This window comes from Dermacentor albipictus, chromosome 1 (genome assembly GCF_038994185.2).
Source record: "Dermacentor albipictus isolate Rhodes 1998 colony chromosome 1, USDA_Dalb.pri_finalv2, whole genome shotgun sequence".
In the NCBI taxonomy this organism is placed as follows: Eukaryota; Metazoa; Arthropoda; class Arachnida; order Ixodida; family Ixodidae; genus Dermacentor; species Dermacentor albipictus.
Genome location: NC_091821.1, coordinates 250,854,154 through 250,869,988, shown reverse-complemented (window position 1 = coordinate 250,869,988; position 15,835 = coordinate 250,854,154). Strand labels below are relative to the sequence as shown.

General features: G+C 47.8%; 1 protein-coding gene across 1 annotated transcript in view; it reads right to left on the bottom strand.

Annotated features, from left to right (window-relative positions):
* Nucleotides 1-15,835, bottom strand: part of LOC135900843 (uncharacterized) — a 715,897-nt gene that overhangs the window by 278,663 nt on the left and 421,399 nt on the right. The window contains exons 8-9 of the mRNA XM_065430427.2: nucleotides 9,778-9,925; nucleotides 7,162-7,408 (exon numbers count right to left, since the gene is read on the bottom strand). Of these exons, the coding sequence (XP_065286499.1) occupies nucleotides 7,162-7,408; nucleotides 9,778-9,925 (395 nt within the window). The remainder of the gene's footprint in view (nucleotides 1-7,161; nucleotides 7,409-9,777; nucleotides 9,926-15,835) is intronic.

Sequence of the window (15,835 nt, the reverse complement as noted above, 5' to 3'; positions counted from 1 at the left end):
CCCCGGAACCCTCAGCGCTGTCGCACGATTTCCGCTTTTTTTTTTTTTTGTCGGAGCGAGCGATCCTTTTAAGAAGAATCGCGGCGTAAAAGGTACTCCTCGGCATGAAAGGAGAACGGAGAACCACGGCTCTCCACGCCCAGGTGCACAGCAGTCGCGCCACCCTCGGCACTAACCCCGCGTGCTCACATTTTTCAGCCTCGCCGGCGTCGTCAGCCGCCGGTGTCTGAGGCGAGCCACTGGCTGGCGGCAGGGACGATGTCGTGCGGAAGAACCGATCGCGGGGCCCTCGGCGGCTGCACCGTGTGCGCCCGAGCGCGGCCTCGACGTTCCCGCCACTGCCTGGCGCGAATCGAATGCCACCCCCACCCTCCCTTATCGACCGCGAGGCTCGCACCCAGGCCGGAAGACGTGCTTCTCCGTGCGCTTCTTCACAAGGGTCGACAATTGGATAGCCGCAAACAAGCCCACCGTCGAGGCCCCCCTCGTGCCCGCTCGTTTAATCCTTCTTTTCCGGCTCAGTGAGACGGTGCGGTTCTCGGAAGTGCCACGCGGAGCGACGCGGTCCAGGATCGCATTCGCCGTTTGTGCAGCGCAGGCAGCCGCAAGATGCACTGGCAGGCAACTGGCCCGCGGTGCCGCGCGACAGCGCCGAGTGAGCGATGCAGCGGTGCGGGAGGCGCTGAAAATCGACTTTTTTTTAGCAGAGACAGTAAGAGGCGCGTTGTTTTTTTTCTGTTCCAAAATTGACGTGCTGAGCCTTGGGCGTCATAACGTAAAGCTATTCGAATCTAAGTCTATTCTATTTCAAGACTGCGAGTCGGCCTAGTTGGAATAAATTCACCTTAAAACTTATTGTGCGCAAACAAACAGGGACGAAGAATAGAAGAAACACAAGGACGAGCGCTTAAGCGCTCGTCCTTGTGTTTCTTCTATTCTTCGTCCCTGTTTGTTTGCGCACAATAAGTTTTAAGGTGAATTTATTCTATTTCAATTCTATTCCGAAAACGCGAAAACTCCCCATTTGATTTCTTTTATTTATTTATGGTACCCTCAAGGCCCGAAGGCATTACACAGGGGAGTCGGAAAACGGGAAGCATAGCAATAAAATACGGAAAATAAACAATGTAGCATGTTAGTAATTCCTAATTATACAGTACTACGTAATATCTTGCCTAATGTTTGTAAGTACGACAGACAATGTAAACAAAATAGCATCTTGATAATTCGTGTTAGTACAATGTTAACCAGTGTCGTCCTTAGTCGCTTGTAGTACGGCAAGTAAATGAAATAACATGTTAATAATTCCTAATTGTACAATGTTAGCTAATGCCTTACGAAAGAGTTTGTTGTCGACAATAGATACAATTTCACAGGGAAGGTGGTTCCACTGCCGTGATGATCTGGGAAAGAAAGATTGACTGAAAGTGTTAGTGTTGCCTGTTTGAAGTCCGACCTTATGACGATGATCGATGCGGCTCGATAGGTAATGAGGTTGAGAAATGAAGCTGCTGTGAAGGGAGGAATGGTAATAAAATTTGTGAAACAGTGTCAAACGTGCTGTTGTTCTACGGGATGCAAGTGATGGAAGAGATAGATTGTCCTTCATTGATGTTATGCTAGCGGTACGGTTATAATTTGAAATTATGAATCGAAATGAATTATTTTGGACAAGCTCCAGTGAGGAAATAAGGTTTCCATGGTACGGGCCCCACACAGCTGCAGCGTATCCTAATTTAGGAGGCAGTAATGACTGGTAAAGTAATAATTTTAAGGATGGTGGTGTTTTGGCAAACTTGTGGCGTAAGTAATCAAGCATGCTATTAGCTTTACTTAACTTATTATGTACTCACTGTGAAGGTTCCAGGTTAGTTTATGTGTACGCATTACGTGTTCACTACTCATTACGTGTTACGTGTACACGAACAAGTTAAGGACCGCTGCAAAGAGCGATGGACCGAAAAATGTTAGGCGTAACCTTAAGCGACAGGAAAAGAGCGGTGTCAATTAGAGAGAAAACTGGGATAGCCGATATGTTAGTTGACATTAAGAGAAACAAATGGAGCTGGGCAGGGCATGTTATGCGTAGGACAGATAACCGGTGGACCACTAGAGTTACAAAATATGTGCGAAGGGAATAGAAGCGCAGTCTAGGAGGGTGTAAAATTAGGTGGGCTGATGAAATTAGGAAGATTGCAGGCGCAAGTTGGAATCAGCTAGCGTTAGTATAGGGGTGTGCGAATATTCGTAACTTTCGAACAACGAATCGAACAGTGTCCTATTCGATTCCGTCTTCGAAAACAATAGTCGCTATTCATAAATGCGAATGTTTTTCGAATATTTAAAGATGTCGACTGCGCCCAATTAAACAGAATTGGACAAAAGTACGGCAAATTTGCCCTCTCGCGGACTTAGTATAGACATCAGAAAAAGTCGTAGTTTTGCCCGAAAGGCGAAGCATCAATTGCGATCGCAAATTACTAGACAGCTATACGAAGTAAGGTTAGTAGATTTGTCGGCCATATAAACTTGTAAGCATTCGCTTACTAACTAAATTAACAAGCAAGGTGTGACACGCGCACAAGAAAACATGAACACATCTCACTCGATGAACGCGCACACTAGCTGTCAAAACGCTGGAGTGAGAAAGCGCGGCAGCAGCAGCGAGCGAATTGACCTTCGCGCTGCCTCTCGCTTCCACGCGAACGAAGCGGCGAGAACACAGCGCACACGAAGCTATCAGCACTCGGCGCACTGTCCCCGTCGCAGATGGCTTTCGAGAGAGGGCCCACGCGGCCGTGCCATACGCAGCCGCCGCCTGAGTAGAACGCCGACCTGCCCTCCCTCCGTTACCCGCGGTGCCTCGCGCGCGACGGAAGACGGCGCGCTTCCTCCCCGCTTTCCTCCCTTGCGTGCGCGAGATTGAGCCGGCATCGTCGGCTCGTCACAGCATACGGCGCGCAGCTACGATGTTGTCGCCCTTGGACTGCATAGAGAACATCACGGCGACGCCGACGGTGATGGCAGAAATACGCCTTGAGGGTCCATATAATTGCTATCGTAATGAAATGTGTGTAGCGGAGCGGGCTACGCCGCTTAAGTAACCATGTATTAGAGGCGATATAGTGACCATTCGCAATCTTTGAAAAGTCGTGGTTGCGAAGAAACTACTTGCTCGCGCCTAATGGTTCATTTGTGCTTTTCATAACCAACGCTTCGTAAGGTACTATGTAATGACAGAATGTAGCTGACATTAAAAATACTAGGTTGTCAACATCGTACTAGATTAATTGTGATAACGGCTGTTAACTATTTGTAAACTATTCGATATTCGATTCGATTAGCTTCTGGCACTATGCGATTCTTATTTGATTCGGTCTCAAAAATAACTATTCGCACACCCCTAAGCGGAGGCAGGGGTAAGTGGAGATCGCAGGGAGAGACCTTCGTCCTACAGTGGAAATAGACTAATAATGATGCTGATGAAGACTAATTAAGGGTAAGGAAGCCTAACGAAGGTTAACTATTAATTAATTAACATAATCAAGAACAAATAATGTTAAATTAATTAAGCCTAGTCAAGATTATTATTGCACTTAAAATAATGGAGCCTATTTTGATTGATTAACATTAATTTGATTAAGGTTAATATAATAATTATAATATTCTAATAACATAAAAAAGGAAAGAAAAGGAAGATGGCATAAGCCTAATTAAGATATTAAGCCTGTTACTTTACTTAAGCCGAATCGAGAATAATAAGGGTAACGAAAATTAATGCACATTATCATACTTTAACCTAATTCAGAATAATGACGATTACATTTTTTTTCGTCCAATAAGAGTGATTCCGAATGATTAGGTTCACAAATTAGGTACTTGCAACAGGTCGCTGCAATACTTGCAGCACTGCGTCGTGTCATCCTTGACCCAGTGAGCTATATATATATATATATATATATATATATATATATATATATATATATATATATATACAGTAAAAGCTCGTTAATTCGTACCGCAAGGGGAAGCCGCTTCAGTTCGAATTAACGCAAGTTCGAACTAACGAAAGGGAAGGAGGGCAACAGTACACTGCGATTTGGAAGCAGTAGGGCATGTCAGAAATTTAGCGTGTCAGAAAAAGATGGCGTGTGCCGCGGGCACACGCCATCTTGATGTCGAAGCTCTGGGTCCGACTGTGCCACACTACCGATGTCCACCGAAACGAACGTTAGCCGAGGCTTAACACCATCACAATGAATCGCGATGGCCGATACCTCCTAAGCTGAAAACAGACTTGCACAACCGATGAAGACTGCCGAGACAAAGACGCTGAACATGTGAAGGTGGCGAAGGCCCTGATTCGTTGGTTCTTGATTGCAAGCGCAGCTGCGACGTACTTGATTCGCTGTGTTACGATGGCGCTTGCCGTGCCATCTCCGCACAACATTAGCAGCTGTACAAGATTTGCAAAGCCTCCGAGATTCGCAACGGGCATGAAGTCTCGGAGGTTACGTAGAACGGAGAGGCGGCAGCCGCCGCTGCCTTCTGGCTGACCCCGCGTCGGTTAAATTTTTTTCCGATTTTGCCTTCTCTCGCCGTTCTCTCCGTTTCGGAGGCAATACAGCCTTGTGTGTAGGCAGTAGGCGCGTTTCTCTGGCCGTGTGCCAGGCTCGAATTATCCGTGAGGGAACCTTCTCGCGTTCGAATTAACGGACTTTTTTATACATACACTTCTGTGGAGCTTGGCCGGACCAAATCGTACAGTTCGAATTATCCATAAATTCGAATTATTGAAGTTCGAATTAACGAGCTTTCACTGTATATATATATATAAGCACATAAAATAGCTCAGCAGCATAGCCCCAGCGTGCGCTAGTTTTTCTCGTTTGTCCATTTGGTGGCTATGTAAGTCGTCATGCAACCGCCGGCTTGAATGACGGGCTCTAGTCTCTGAGGCTGAGACCCGCATAAGCCTCGGTGAAGCCGGTGTCTCGCCGCTGAAGGCGCTTCAGCTCTTCTATTGCTTGCCACAGTTTCTTCGGAGGTCGCCAAGTTAGGGTCAGCTTTCAAAGGTTCACTTTCAAACGGCCCCAAGCATGCTCTGTAATGTTCACATCAGCGCTCCATCATCGTTCATCATCATCATCATCATCATCATCATCATCGTCGTCGTCGTCGTCGTCGTTCCATTGAAGTTGCATTATTCCTCGCTCATCCAAAAGGCGTGCCACGCAAGTTATTCGCAGTGTGAGCGAGAGAGAAGTTCTGTGGGAAAAAATAATACCCACCTGGATGCGGTCCATTCAACACGTGGGCGATCATCTGCTGTTCGACTAATGTGCAATAGGCAGCACAGGTCAACCTCCCATCAATTCTTACTAGTGGAACGAGGCCGTTTTGTGAAATCGCCCCCCGCACGTTCACAGACGTGCGTCCACTGGCGGCCACCTCCTGGATATTGCGTCTGATTTCTGTCAGCCACACTCTTTTTGTTGGTCTCAGCGGCTCGAAAATGTAGACTCATCTGAGAAAACCACATACTTCCACTCCTCCTCGCTCCAGCTGCGGTGTTCAGTATAGCAAACCTCAGGGGAGCTGCTTTGTTGACTGCTGTGAGAAGAGGTTTCTGAACGGCGACCAGACCTTCGCAATCCTGCTTCCCTGAGCCTTCGCCGTACCTCATTATTGCTCACACTGTCCAGGCCGAGAGCACTTCGCACGTCTTTTACACTTTGAAATGGCTTCTCATTCACTGCAGCAACAACGCAAAGGTCATTCGAAGTTGATTCTAAGTTGGTGCATAGACTGTGCGGCGACAAGCTGGCGGTCTTTAATGGACGGCTTGGCACGAGTGCAATATTGCGCTGCGTATAACCTCGTTTAGACATTTCTGTGATATATTCACGCTGTTTAAGAGGCACTCGAAACATCGTCATGTTACAGAATCACAGTTGACTCTTGTGCGTTGTTCACTGTAATGTTCTATATAAGTGCTTCTGAACGGACTTAGCGTTTGACGCATGGAAAAAACTAATTCACACAAGCGACAGTTATGCCATCATTTTCATTTTTATTGTATTCCTTCGTCGTCATTGGCTCGAACGCCGCCGCACCGCTGTTCAAGATGCCACTGGCAATTCGTCGCGTCGAATAATATAAAAGAATCGATCTAAGGTACGAGTCAAGATCTAAACGTCCCGTCGAACAGTTGCACGAAAAAAAATTAGAAAAGCATGAAAGAACAGAAATTCCTCACTGTAAGGCGCTGCGACACATAACCGTCTTAACGGCTGTCGGCAGCCAGTGAAATGCCGTTAAGCTGCCGTTTTCGACAAACGCAGGCCGTGCAGGCAGTGCCAACAGTTAGCGGAAGAGCGCCACCCCTTTGCCCTCTGTTTTCGATGGCGCGTATCGCTCCAACTTGGCTTCGAGGATACTTGCCACGCGTCCGCGGGCCCCCGCTCTTATTGCTCGCGATAGTACCTAGATTGCGCAGTCTGACGTTTGTGCGAGCTTTGGATGGGTAAGTCAATTCCACGCGAAATGAGAGCAGGTGAATACCCATTCAGTTCGGAATACACTTAAGATGATTGCCTCAAAACTAGTGAGAGCTTGTAAATTTGTTCCAAGTGGACGTACCTTGTTCGCTCAGCGGCTTCAATTCGTTAGTTCGTAGCATGCGACGTAAAGTGAGCAGTTAATGATTTACTATGATTTTTGAAATTTATGCCCTCTCCCCGAGTAATCTATTTCTTGTGCTACTCTGCCACAGGCGATATTAAAAAGAAGCAGGTTAAGATTAGAGACACCGAGCAACAACAACAACAACAACAACAACAACAAAAAGAAAATTAGTGGGCTTGGGGGTGTACAAGAGCGTGGATAAGATATATTTATTGGCAGACTATACCTATATATTTTTAGAAGGGAAGATACGGCCAGCGAGCTGCAGTTCTGCCTGAAAAACAATGCAACCCTGACAATCAGTACAAACGTGAGTAAGAGGATGGATTCGCGAAGATCTCGTTCCAGAGCAACACACGAGCTATGAGAGACGCTAAGGCGAGGAGCTCCGGGTTAATTTCGAGCACCTGGGTTGGTTATAAGCGCCACTTCCTATCTCCACTCTGTGCGCGCGTTTCGCATTCGCGAACTCACCGATGAGGTCGAAGAGATAGACCTTGTTGCGGAGGCGCTGTTCCATGCCCAGATAGACGAGCACTCTGGCGGCATGATGTTTCACGTAGCGCGCGTATTTGGTGCTGTGGTTGGTGTAGTACCACTCGTCCGATGGGAGGACCAGCTGCGTCAGGCTGTCCGGCAGCTCGGCGTCCATGAGCGCCGCGTGGTGGTCGGGAACCAGCGCCAGGGTCGCCACGATTTGTAGCACCAGGCACAGCAGTTGCTGCGCACGGCCACCAGTAACCATATGAATGCACCGCTACAGCGGCCGCCCAGCCTTCGTGCGATCTCGCCAGCGTCCGGCTGAGCGACCGGTCGACAGAATGGCTACAGCTAATGTGTGCCATAGTAACCGGGGCCGAATGGACAGAGCTTTTCACTCGCAAATTGCCATCGCAATCGCAATCGCAAATCGCAATCGCCTTCGCTAATGATATGTCCAGCACAAACTAAGACTGGCTGCAATTTTCTCTGACAGACAATTGTAGCGTAATATACTTTTGTGAATACGGGCCTTGGTGCCTAATTTCTGGTTTAATTGTTTGGTCTGACTCCTTGAGTGACTAAGGGATGAGCAAAATTATGTGGCTGAATCATTTCGCGAAAGAATGCTGTGGTCGATAAAACTGATTTTCGCCTGAGACTTGCTCTCGTATCTGACGACGTCGAGGCAGTGAGATATTCTTAACCAATCCACGTTTTGTTGAAGAGAGACATATTTCAGGGCAACATCGACAGACATGACGAAATCGTCTTTCTGTATACGGCCGCCTCAATGAGTTTTACAGTTTACTCTACAATACATATCCTTTAGGTGCGTTAAACATGAAATTGTCATGAGGCCACATTTGCACATATTTGCTTCACCTACAAGTGGATTCAGGCCATTGAATGTAGTTATTAAGCTGCGTCGCCCAAACATTCGAAATTTCCACAATGACGCCAGTAACGACACAGATAACCACGTGCCACCAATCAGTGAGCTGTGCGGCTACGTTACGAGAAAATAATATCCTGGTGAAGGAAGAAACGCCAGTGCGCACACGCTTTCCGAATCGCAAACTCCCATTTGCACTAGCTGCGGAACGAGTGTGAAACCGCTTTGCGGAACCGCAATCTGTGAAAACTTTCGCTGACTTGTTTCGCGATAGGCTTGTGGGAACAGACGTGGCTTTAAATCTGTACGTTTCCGACATGGCGTTTTTATTCAGCTATGCTTTGGAGGTACGCCCCTCGAACGAGGCAAAATTTCAGCCCCTGAACTGTACAACCAACACTGGGCAACTTCCCGAGAGCTCTGTTTTTTCCGAACAAAGGTGAAATCAGATTGCGCGGATTTCGACACACTTCTACAGTTTGAACACTAGCTGTATTTCGAACGTGGAGTAAGAAGCAAAAAAACAAAGAAAGAGAAGCAGGGACGCGATAGCTGCTTCGTGTTCCTGTTCCCAAGCAAATGAACTTAACAACTACGGTGGATCGGCCAAGAAGCAGGTAATAAACGACTAATGGTCTCCTCTGCAAGTCTCGACTTCGTGTACCTGTGCGATTAACTCTTCGAGTGAAACGATGTTGCTTTCATTGCTTCTTTTTTTTTATAGCTGCAAGAAACCATTCCTTTATGTAGCGTTAAATGTGCTGGTTGCTGATGCACCGAGTACCTGGACAAGCAAGGCCAATCGCAAACGCGATTGGTTGGAGTGTCATGAAAGGAAGGTAATTCAATATTAAGATTTAATGTTCCAATGGTGCACATTGAGCTATGATTGACGCCATTGTGGAGGACTCCGGACTACTTTTTACTACCTGGAGGCGCTTTTATGTGCGTCTACATTTAAGTGCACAAGCGTTTTTTGCATTTGGCCTTCATCAAAATGCAGCTGGAAATTGCTCCCCCGACATCGTTCTCAGCCGCAGAACGCCCTATACACTAAAAAAAGAAAAAAAAGTTTACACTCTTTGGGGTCTATCTGGTCCCCAAACAATAATCGTTATCTTGCTTGCGTTTCCTCACTTGAAAACTCTGCGCTCGCTATTCTCCTGTCAAGAATGGTATGCCATGCTGATAACGCGTATGCCATCCGTGACCTGGAACTACGGGACGCCCAGCATTCGATAAAAGAAAGGCACGCACTATGTATGTCGATTAGTTTTGTTTGGGGACCAGATAAGCTCCAAAGAGTGCAAACTTTTTCTGAGAGTGCGATAGCCACTCAGACACCGTGACGGGTCTAGAAAGGAAGCTGCTTTTCTTGAAAAAAAAAATAGAGGAAAAGAAAAAAGAAATAAAGAATTTGTAGTGATGATTGCCAAGACGCCACGTAATATTCTAAAATTATTTCTTGCATATGAAATTGCATACGCTTGTAAGTTGTACGTGGCGGTACCTTCATGGGGCAAGTCGGTATGCTTTAATCTGCGGGTGTTCAAGGATATCCGGCAGGATATAAGCGTGCAAGAAAAGCCCACTCTGTCCGAATGCTTTATGAACATACAGATGTCTGGCATAGTCTGTGAGCGAATTTCACAGTAATTGGGTGAGAAAGAGTCCGCAGGCGTTTCGTGCATACAAATGTCAGCCCTAATACTTACGGGGTCGTGTGTCGAATCCAACGCGTTCACCAGTATCTTGAGGTGGGCTTCCTCGACCAGTTTGTTTTGGACGTCGGTGTTTTGGCTCATGAAGAGGACGGCCCGGGCACTCAGAATCTGCAGGCAGTGGTAGCTGCAATGGCGCCACCTGCAAAGACCACCCGAACAGCGATGAAGCAAGGATACAACAACAACAACAACAACCACAACGACAACAACAACAACAACAACAACAACAACAAATAGAGAAAAATATTCATCGCGAGAAGGCCGCGCAACAGCACCGATATATGAGCGCTTGGTAAGAAGCCGCAAGTCTCTGCGCCCGACATCGGAGCACGAACTAGTGAGTCAAGTGAGAACAGCCGCCAGGCAATGACGCAGTTCCAACGAAAGATTGCCTTTGCGTGTCTAGGCCCTGAGAAACACACAGTTCGAAGCGCTTACGTTCGCAGACAGGAATAGTTATTCCCTTCACCTGTTTTGTGCAGCAATATCCTACCGCTTTTTAAAGCTGTCAGTGATATTAAAAAGTACTCTTTTATGTGTTTTTGTGTCTGAACAAGGCAACAGCCCGTACACAAGGATACATGCAAACGCGTCAAGCGAAAGATGTTTCCGGTCGGCATGGGTGCGGAAGGCAGAATAGCAGTATGGTAAGTGAACATCGCATTGGCATCTACACGCTGGGTAGCGCATAGTACGAGCTGTGTCGCAAACCTGAGTGTTGGGAGGACAGAGACAGAATGAATCCCTACTGTCAGTGTCTGCAATAATAAGTGGCCGTACAAATACATCTGTGTGAGGACACTGCTGGGACGGCTTGTTATATATGCCGCTCGTCTTGTCGATTCGGGGCAAGTATATGTATGGGGCCTCTTTCAAATTCCGTTCCCTTAAGATGCGTGTTTAGCGAAATGCTTGGGCATGGCAAGCAGTATAGTGCGGTTCCAGTGGTAATGTGTGGACTCTTTTACAGCCCTACATAGCAACAGGCTTCTCCCCGCTTTTTGACAACCAGCCGAAAGCATTCACGCCAGTGGCAATTTCACTGCGCCAGTGGAGGGCCACGCGTATTATTATTTCATATTACTTGATATGAAAGCAGGTACACAATGCATAGAGAGGGAACTGAGAGGGGCACAAAGCCTGTCTGCGCCTTAGGAAAGGAGGGCACAGAAAAGGAAGTTGAAGATAAGGAGAAGGGAAGTAAACAAGAAAAGAAACAGGCAAGATGACAGGCCCCATAGACGAAAATAAAGCAAGGCAAGTAAGGAACAAAACATATACGCAAGTCACAGGAATTATGAAAGAAATTTTAAAAAATGCAAGGAAGAATTGTATAAGTTTAGATATACGAATAATAAATTCGAGATGTTTCAGAAAAAAAAGCATCAGAGAAGACTATCGGTAAGTTCGGAGGTGCCCAAGAAGCGACCGCATACTTAAGTCAAGACGGGAATGCAACGTATGTTACAGAGAAGGAAAGAAGCACATACATAGTGTCTGGTGATGGTTATACGTCAACAAATTTATGGCCCGAAAACATGGGCATGAGAAAAACAAGGACGATACAGCAAAGCGTAGATAATATGTTGGGAACTACCGCCATTGTATTTATAACTCAGGCAAAATTAGGCACTGCAGCGATGCAGTAAAAGTAATAACATCTGCTCTGTTCACTCGACACAACGTTGCTGCATTATATGTGAGGACAGAAAGTAAAAAGGAAAGCGATTTGTTAAAATGAGATTTCTAGTAGACGCAACGCTCAACTGGAAAACTAATATACGTAAACCTATGCTTACGACAATGTCAAAGAATTCAACTGATTAAGGGCGCTCGATCCTTCAATGCTAGCTATGGTTGAGAATGGAGCAAACAGTAATTTGAGAAAGTGATATGCATTCTAGGATAATGCCATGCAACGCAGTCTTGAGCAGGGTGACGCAGCCTATACAAGCCTATCGGCCGCATGTGTGCAGGCTATGGCGCATAACGATGCCGCAAAAAAACGGAAAGAGTGACCCAATTCGTGCCTCATAAAGCAGGAGTTTGGCGTTTTAATGTTATTGCTTCCGCATAGCATTGGTGTTCGCATAGCGTCTCCTCTTTGCGAAGATATACAGGTGCGCGTGTGTGCGTGTGCAAGCCCGCGGGTTCGTGCGCCAGCCCGAGCGGACATGTCGGTCAAATTCGCCATCTGCTATAAGAGGCATACTGCATTTGTTGTGTCGCGTGCCTTAAAATAAGATGGGCACATTCAGGTAATCACACTTATACCCATGTCACACGGGCACTCGCGAACTCCGTTGAGCATGAAACTCCCTAATGGAGATTTACGGCCGTCGGGTTGAAGCCGTGCTACACGGCACGGTGGGAGCTTTCGACGGGCGACGCGTGGTACAGAAAGGGCGATGTTGCGCTTACTTCCGCGTGCAGCTGCTCTCGTGTATACAGTCGCCGTTAAAGTAATCTATAGGCAGCCTTCTTTTCTTCCCCCTTTTTTTAACGCAGCGTGCAATACAATAAAATCACAGCGGGAAGGTTTGCTGTATGTTACCGCACGACTTCTGCTATCCAAGCATAGCGAAATTGAAAGCGATGCTGGCCACACTGCGCTCTTGCTTTCGTGTGTGGGCCATCGAGGAAGGAAAAAGTACCTGACCTAACCTAATGTTAACGTAACCTAGTGTTACGAGACGGTCATTTGAGGGATCGCCCGATGTTTGTGCGCAGGCGCGAGTAAGAGAGAAAGTCTAGGGGCTTTTGCTGCTTGAATATATCACTCAGCCTAGGCACTATGGAGGAGCTTTCTTAGCGCCTGTTGCATGCGTTTGTCCCTAGGCGTGCCGGCATTGCGGGGTGGGGTCGAATTTGTTAACGCTCGGACGCTGGCTGCCGGCGGGGTGAAATACCGCGGTGTCGGACAGACTGTCTCGCACCTGTGACGCTCGCGCTAAGTCAGTCGTGCCGGATCATAGCTTTCTCGGGCCTTACGGCATTGTACCTAAAGAATAACACCAGAGATGTTTCCGTGGGAGCAGTAGGGATCGTAGTAGAGGCCGGGCCCCGCGGTTGAACGCAAGGGGCTGAAAGTCCACCGGTGACGCTCGACGCCCCTACGACCGCTATGAGATTACGCCACGCTACCCTAACGCCTCTTACGCTAACCTAACCCAACCTAACCCAAAAAACTGGAGGAAGACGAAGTGATTCTCGTAGAGCCCACTATTCCTTCGCGCTGCAGTATTTTCGGCTTTTTCCCGTGTTTTACTGGGAGACGCCGCTCTCATTGCCACGGCAATGGAAGTGGAGTCGGCAGAATGCCGACGCGACGTGACTGCTTCGTCAGGTACCGGCCCGAGGAAGAGAAATTGCCCACCGAGTCAAGCTGACAGCGAGGACACTGCGCTGTACTCCTACTCAAGCGATGACGCCTCAGATGACGAAGGCTTCGAAAGAGTGGTACACCGGAAGGCCAAGAGAAGAAACATCAGCGGACGGTCTTCGTCAAGTAAGTCTACCGTCATTCCACAGCGCAGGCCATCGGCGCACACAATTGTTTTTGTGCCGGACGCACCTGCCGACAACCTCAACCGCCTTAATCGACAAGCGATTTCCGTTTCTCTGGAGGCTCTTGTCCCAGGAGAAATCAAAGATATCAGAATTAATACTCGAAAGAACATCCTGGCTATTGACGTCCACAACCGAAGCGCAATCAATGCTTTGATGGTAGTAAAGCTCCTGGGCAACATTAATGTCCACTACCTCATTCCGCAAGACAACGAAACAACGGCCGGTGTTGTTTATGACATTGACACATCCATTAACGACAGCGACCTGCCAATTTTAATCAAACCTGCGACAGATGGTGTTGCCTTACTACAAGCTCGGCGCCTTGGCAAGTCGACCTGTGTAAGGCTCGTGTTTAAAGGTGACTGCCTACCATCACATGTAAAGGTCGGCCACTTTCGTCATGTGGTACGACCTTTCGTACCAAAACCACTTCAGTGCAGAAGGTGTCAAAGAACTGGACATGTGAGTGCTGTCTGCCGAAATACAACGATATGCCCACGATGTTCCGAACACCACGACACCGACACTTGCCGTGCAACAGAGCTCAAGTGCCCAAATTGTCAAGGATCGCACGCTGCGTCCTCAAAAGACTGTCCACGCCTAAAGAAAGAGCAGAAAATCTTGAGAAAAATGGCCAGAGACGGATCGTCACACAGAGATGCTTCTGAAGCGATAAGGCGACATCGCTCCCGGAAACGAAAGTCCATGAAACCCTCTTCCGGTTCAAGGGAAATGTCTCGTCCGGCAACGCCACCTCCTGTTCCATCTGTCTCGAGTAAGAGCACGAATGTCAACGAAACAAGTGGCCATGCTTCATCAAGTGATGCGTGGCCGGCACTGCCGAGAACATGCCACGCGCCAGAGCCGCAGCAAATGACTCGCCATTTACAGTCAAATGTCACTACAGTTGACCAAATGCAAGACAAGGACTCACAAGTGATTGCCATGCTCAAATCGCTCACGAATGTCATGCGTCTGCTACTGACGAACATGGACACTCCAGCTGCTCGTAGCGCACTGCAAGTATTGGACGCGCTGACTCCAGTACTTGAAAGCATCGCATAGCACCATGGCCCGCCCCTCGCTGCCCTTCACAAGGAAGTCAAAAAAGCATCTTTACTGCAGTGGAATGCCCGTGGTCTCAAATCAAGAATTTCAGATTTTAGACATTTTGTCTTCGAAAACCGTTTTCCCATCCTTGTAATTTGCGAGCCGAACGTGCAGAATGTTATACGTATTTCTGGCTATGAGGCATTCATGTCCTCTACCTGTGGTGATGTAAGCAAGGTAATTGTATATATTAGAAGTGATCTGACTTACGTGTTGCACCCAGTTCCGCCTCACGACGACAACCAGTACGTTTGTTTAATCGTGAAATCGAATAAGCTTACGTTCACACTCGTTGCTGTGTACATTGCTCCTTCAAGTGGCTTCGACTCTAAACGACTACACGACGTGCTATCAGCGACACCCGGCCCTACGATTCTCACAGGAGATTTTAATGCTCACCATCCGCTTTGGGGGAGCCTGAAGATGGACTCCAGGGGAAGGCGAATAGCATCCTTTGCCACACAGCACGACCTTTACTGCCTCAACGATGGTAGTCCGACATATTTACGCGGGCCTACCTACAGCAGCTGCCTAGACTTGACCCTGGTTTCTCGGCTTCTTGAAAGAAACGTGCAATGGTTTACAGACATTGAAACACATGGAAGCGACCATATTCCGACGTACCTGAAGATCAAGGGACTATCGCAATACTCCTCCATGACGCTCCGGCGAATTGACTGGTCGGCGTTTCGGTCGCACATGGAGGGAGTATGTCAGCAAGGGAACCCTTCAAGTCCGGAACACGAAATTCAAAAAGCTATGCAAGAGGCTACGCGTAGCTTCCAGCCTTTCCCGAAATATGCAGAATTTGAAGCAGAACTGCAGCGACTACGAGCAATTCGCCGGCGGGCTGAACGAAGATACAGGAGAACTAAATCCATCCATGATCTCCGAGAGGCAAGGCGGATGCAAAAGAAGATTCAACGTCGCATCGATGCACTGCAATCTCAAAGATGGAAACGTTTCTGTGAGTCCTTGGATCCACGTCAGCGATTATCTCAAATATGGAGAACCGTGCGTGGGCTTCGCGTATCACCACAACAGCGTGTACCTTTCAACGCCCTCGCTTTGCACCAAGGTCGCAGCGAAATTGTCATTGCTGAAGACTTTTGCTCAAGACTTTCCAGCTTGCAGTTCCAACGCGCAATTACATCCTGTGCTACTCCTGTGCCACGGGATTCCCACATGGATGTAATTTTTTCGCTGGAGGAGCTTGAAGCGGCACTGGCGACTTGCAGGCGCTCTTCGTCACCTGGCCCGGACGGGGTTACCTATGCGGCGCTCGCCAATCTTGGGCAGACAGCACGACTCATGCTACTAAACCATTACAACGAGTCTTGGCGCAACGGTTTGGTTCCACGTGACTGGA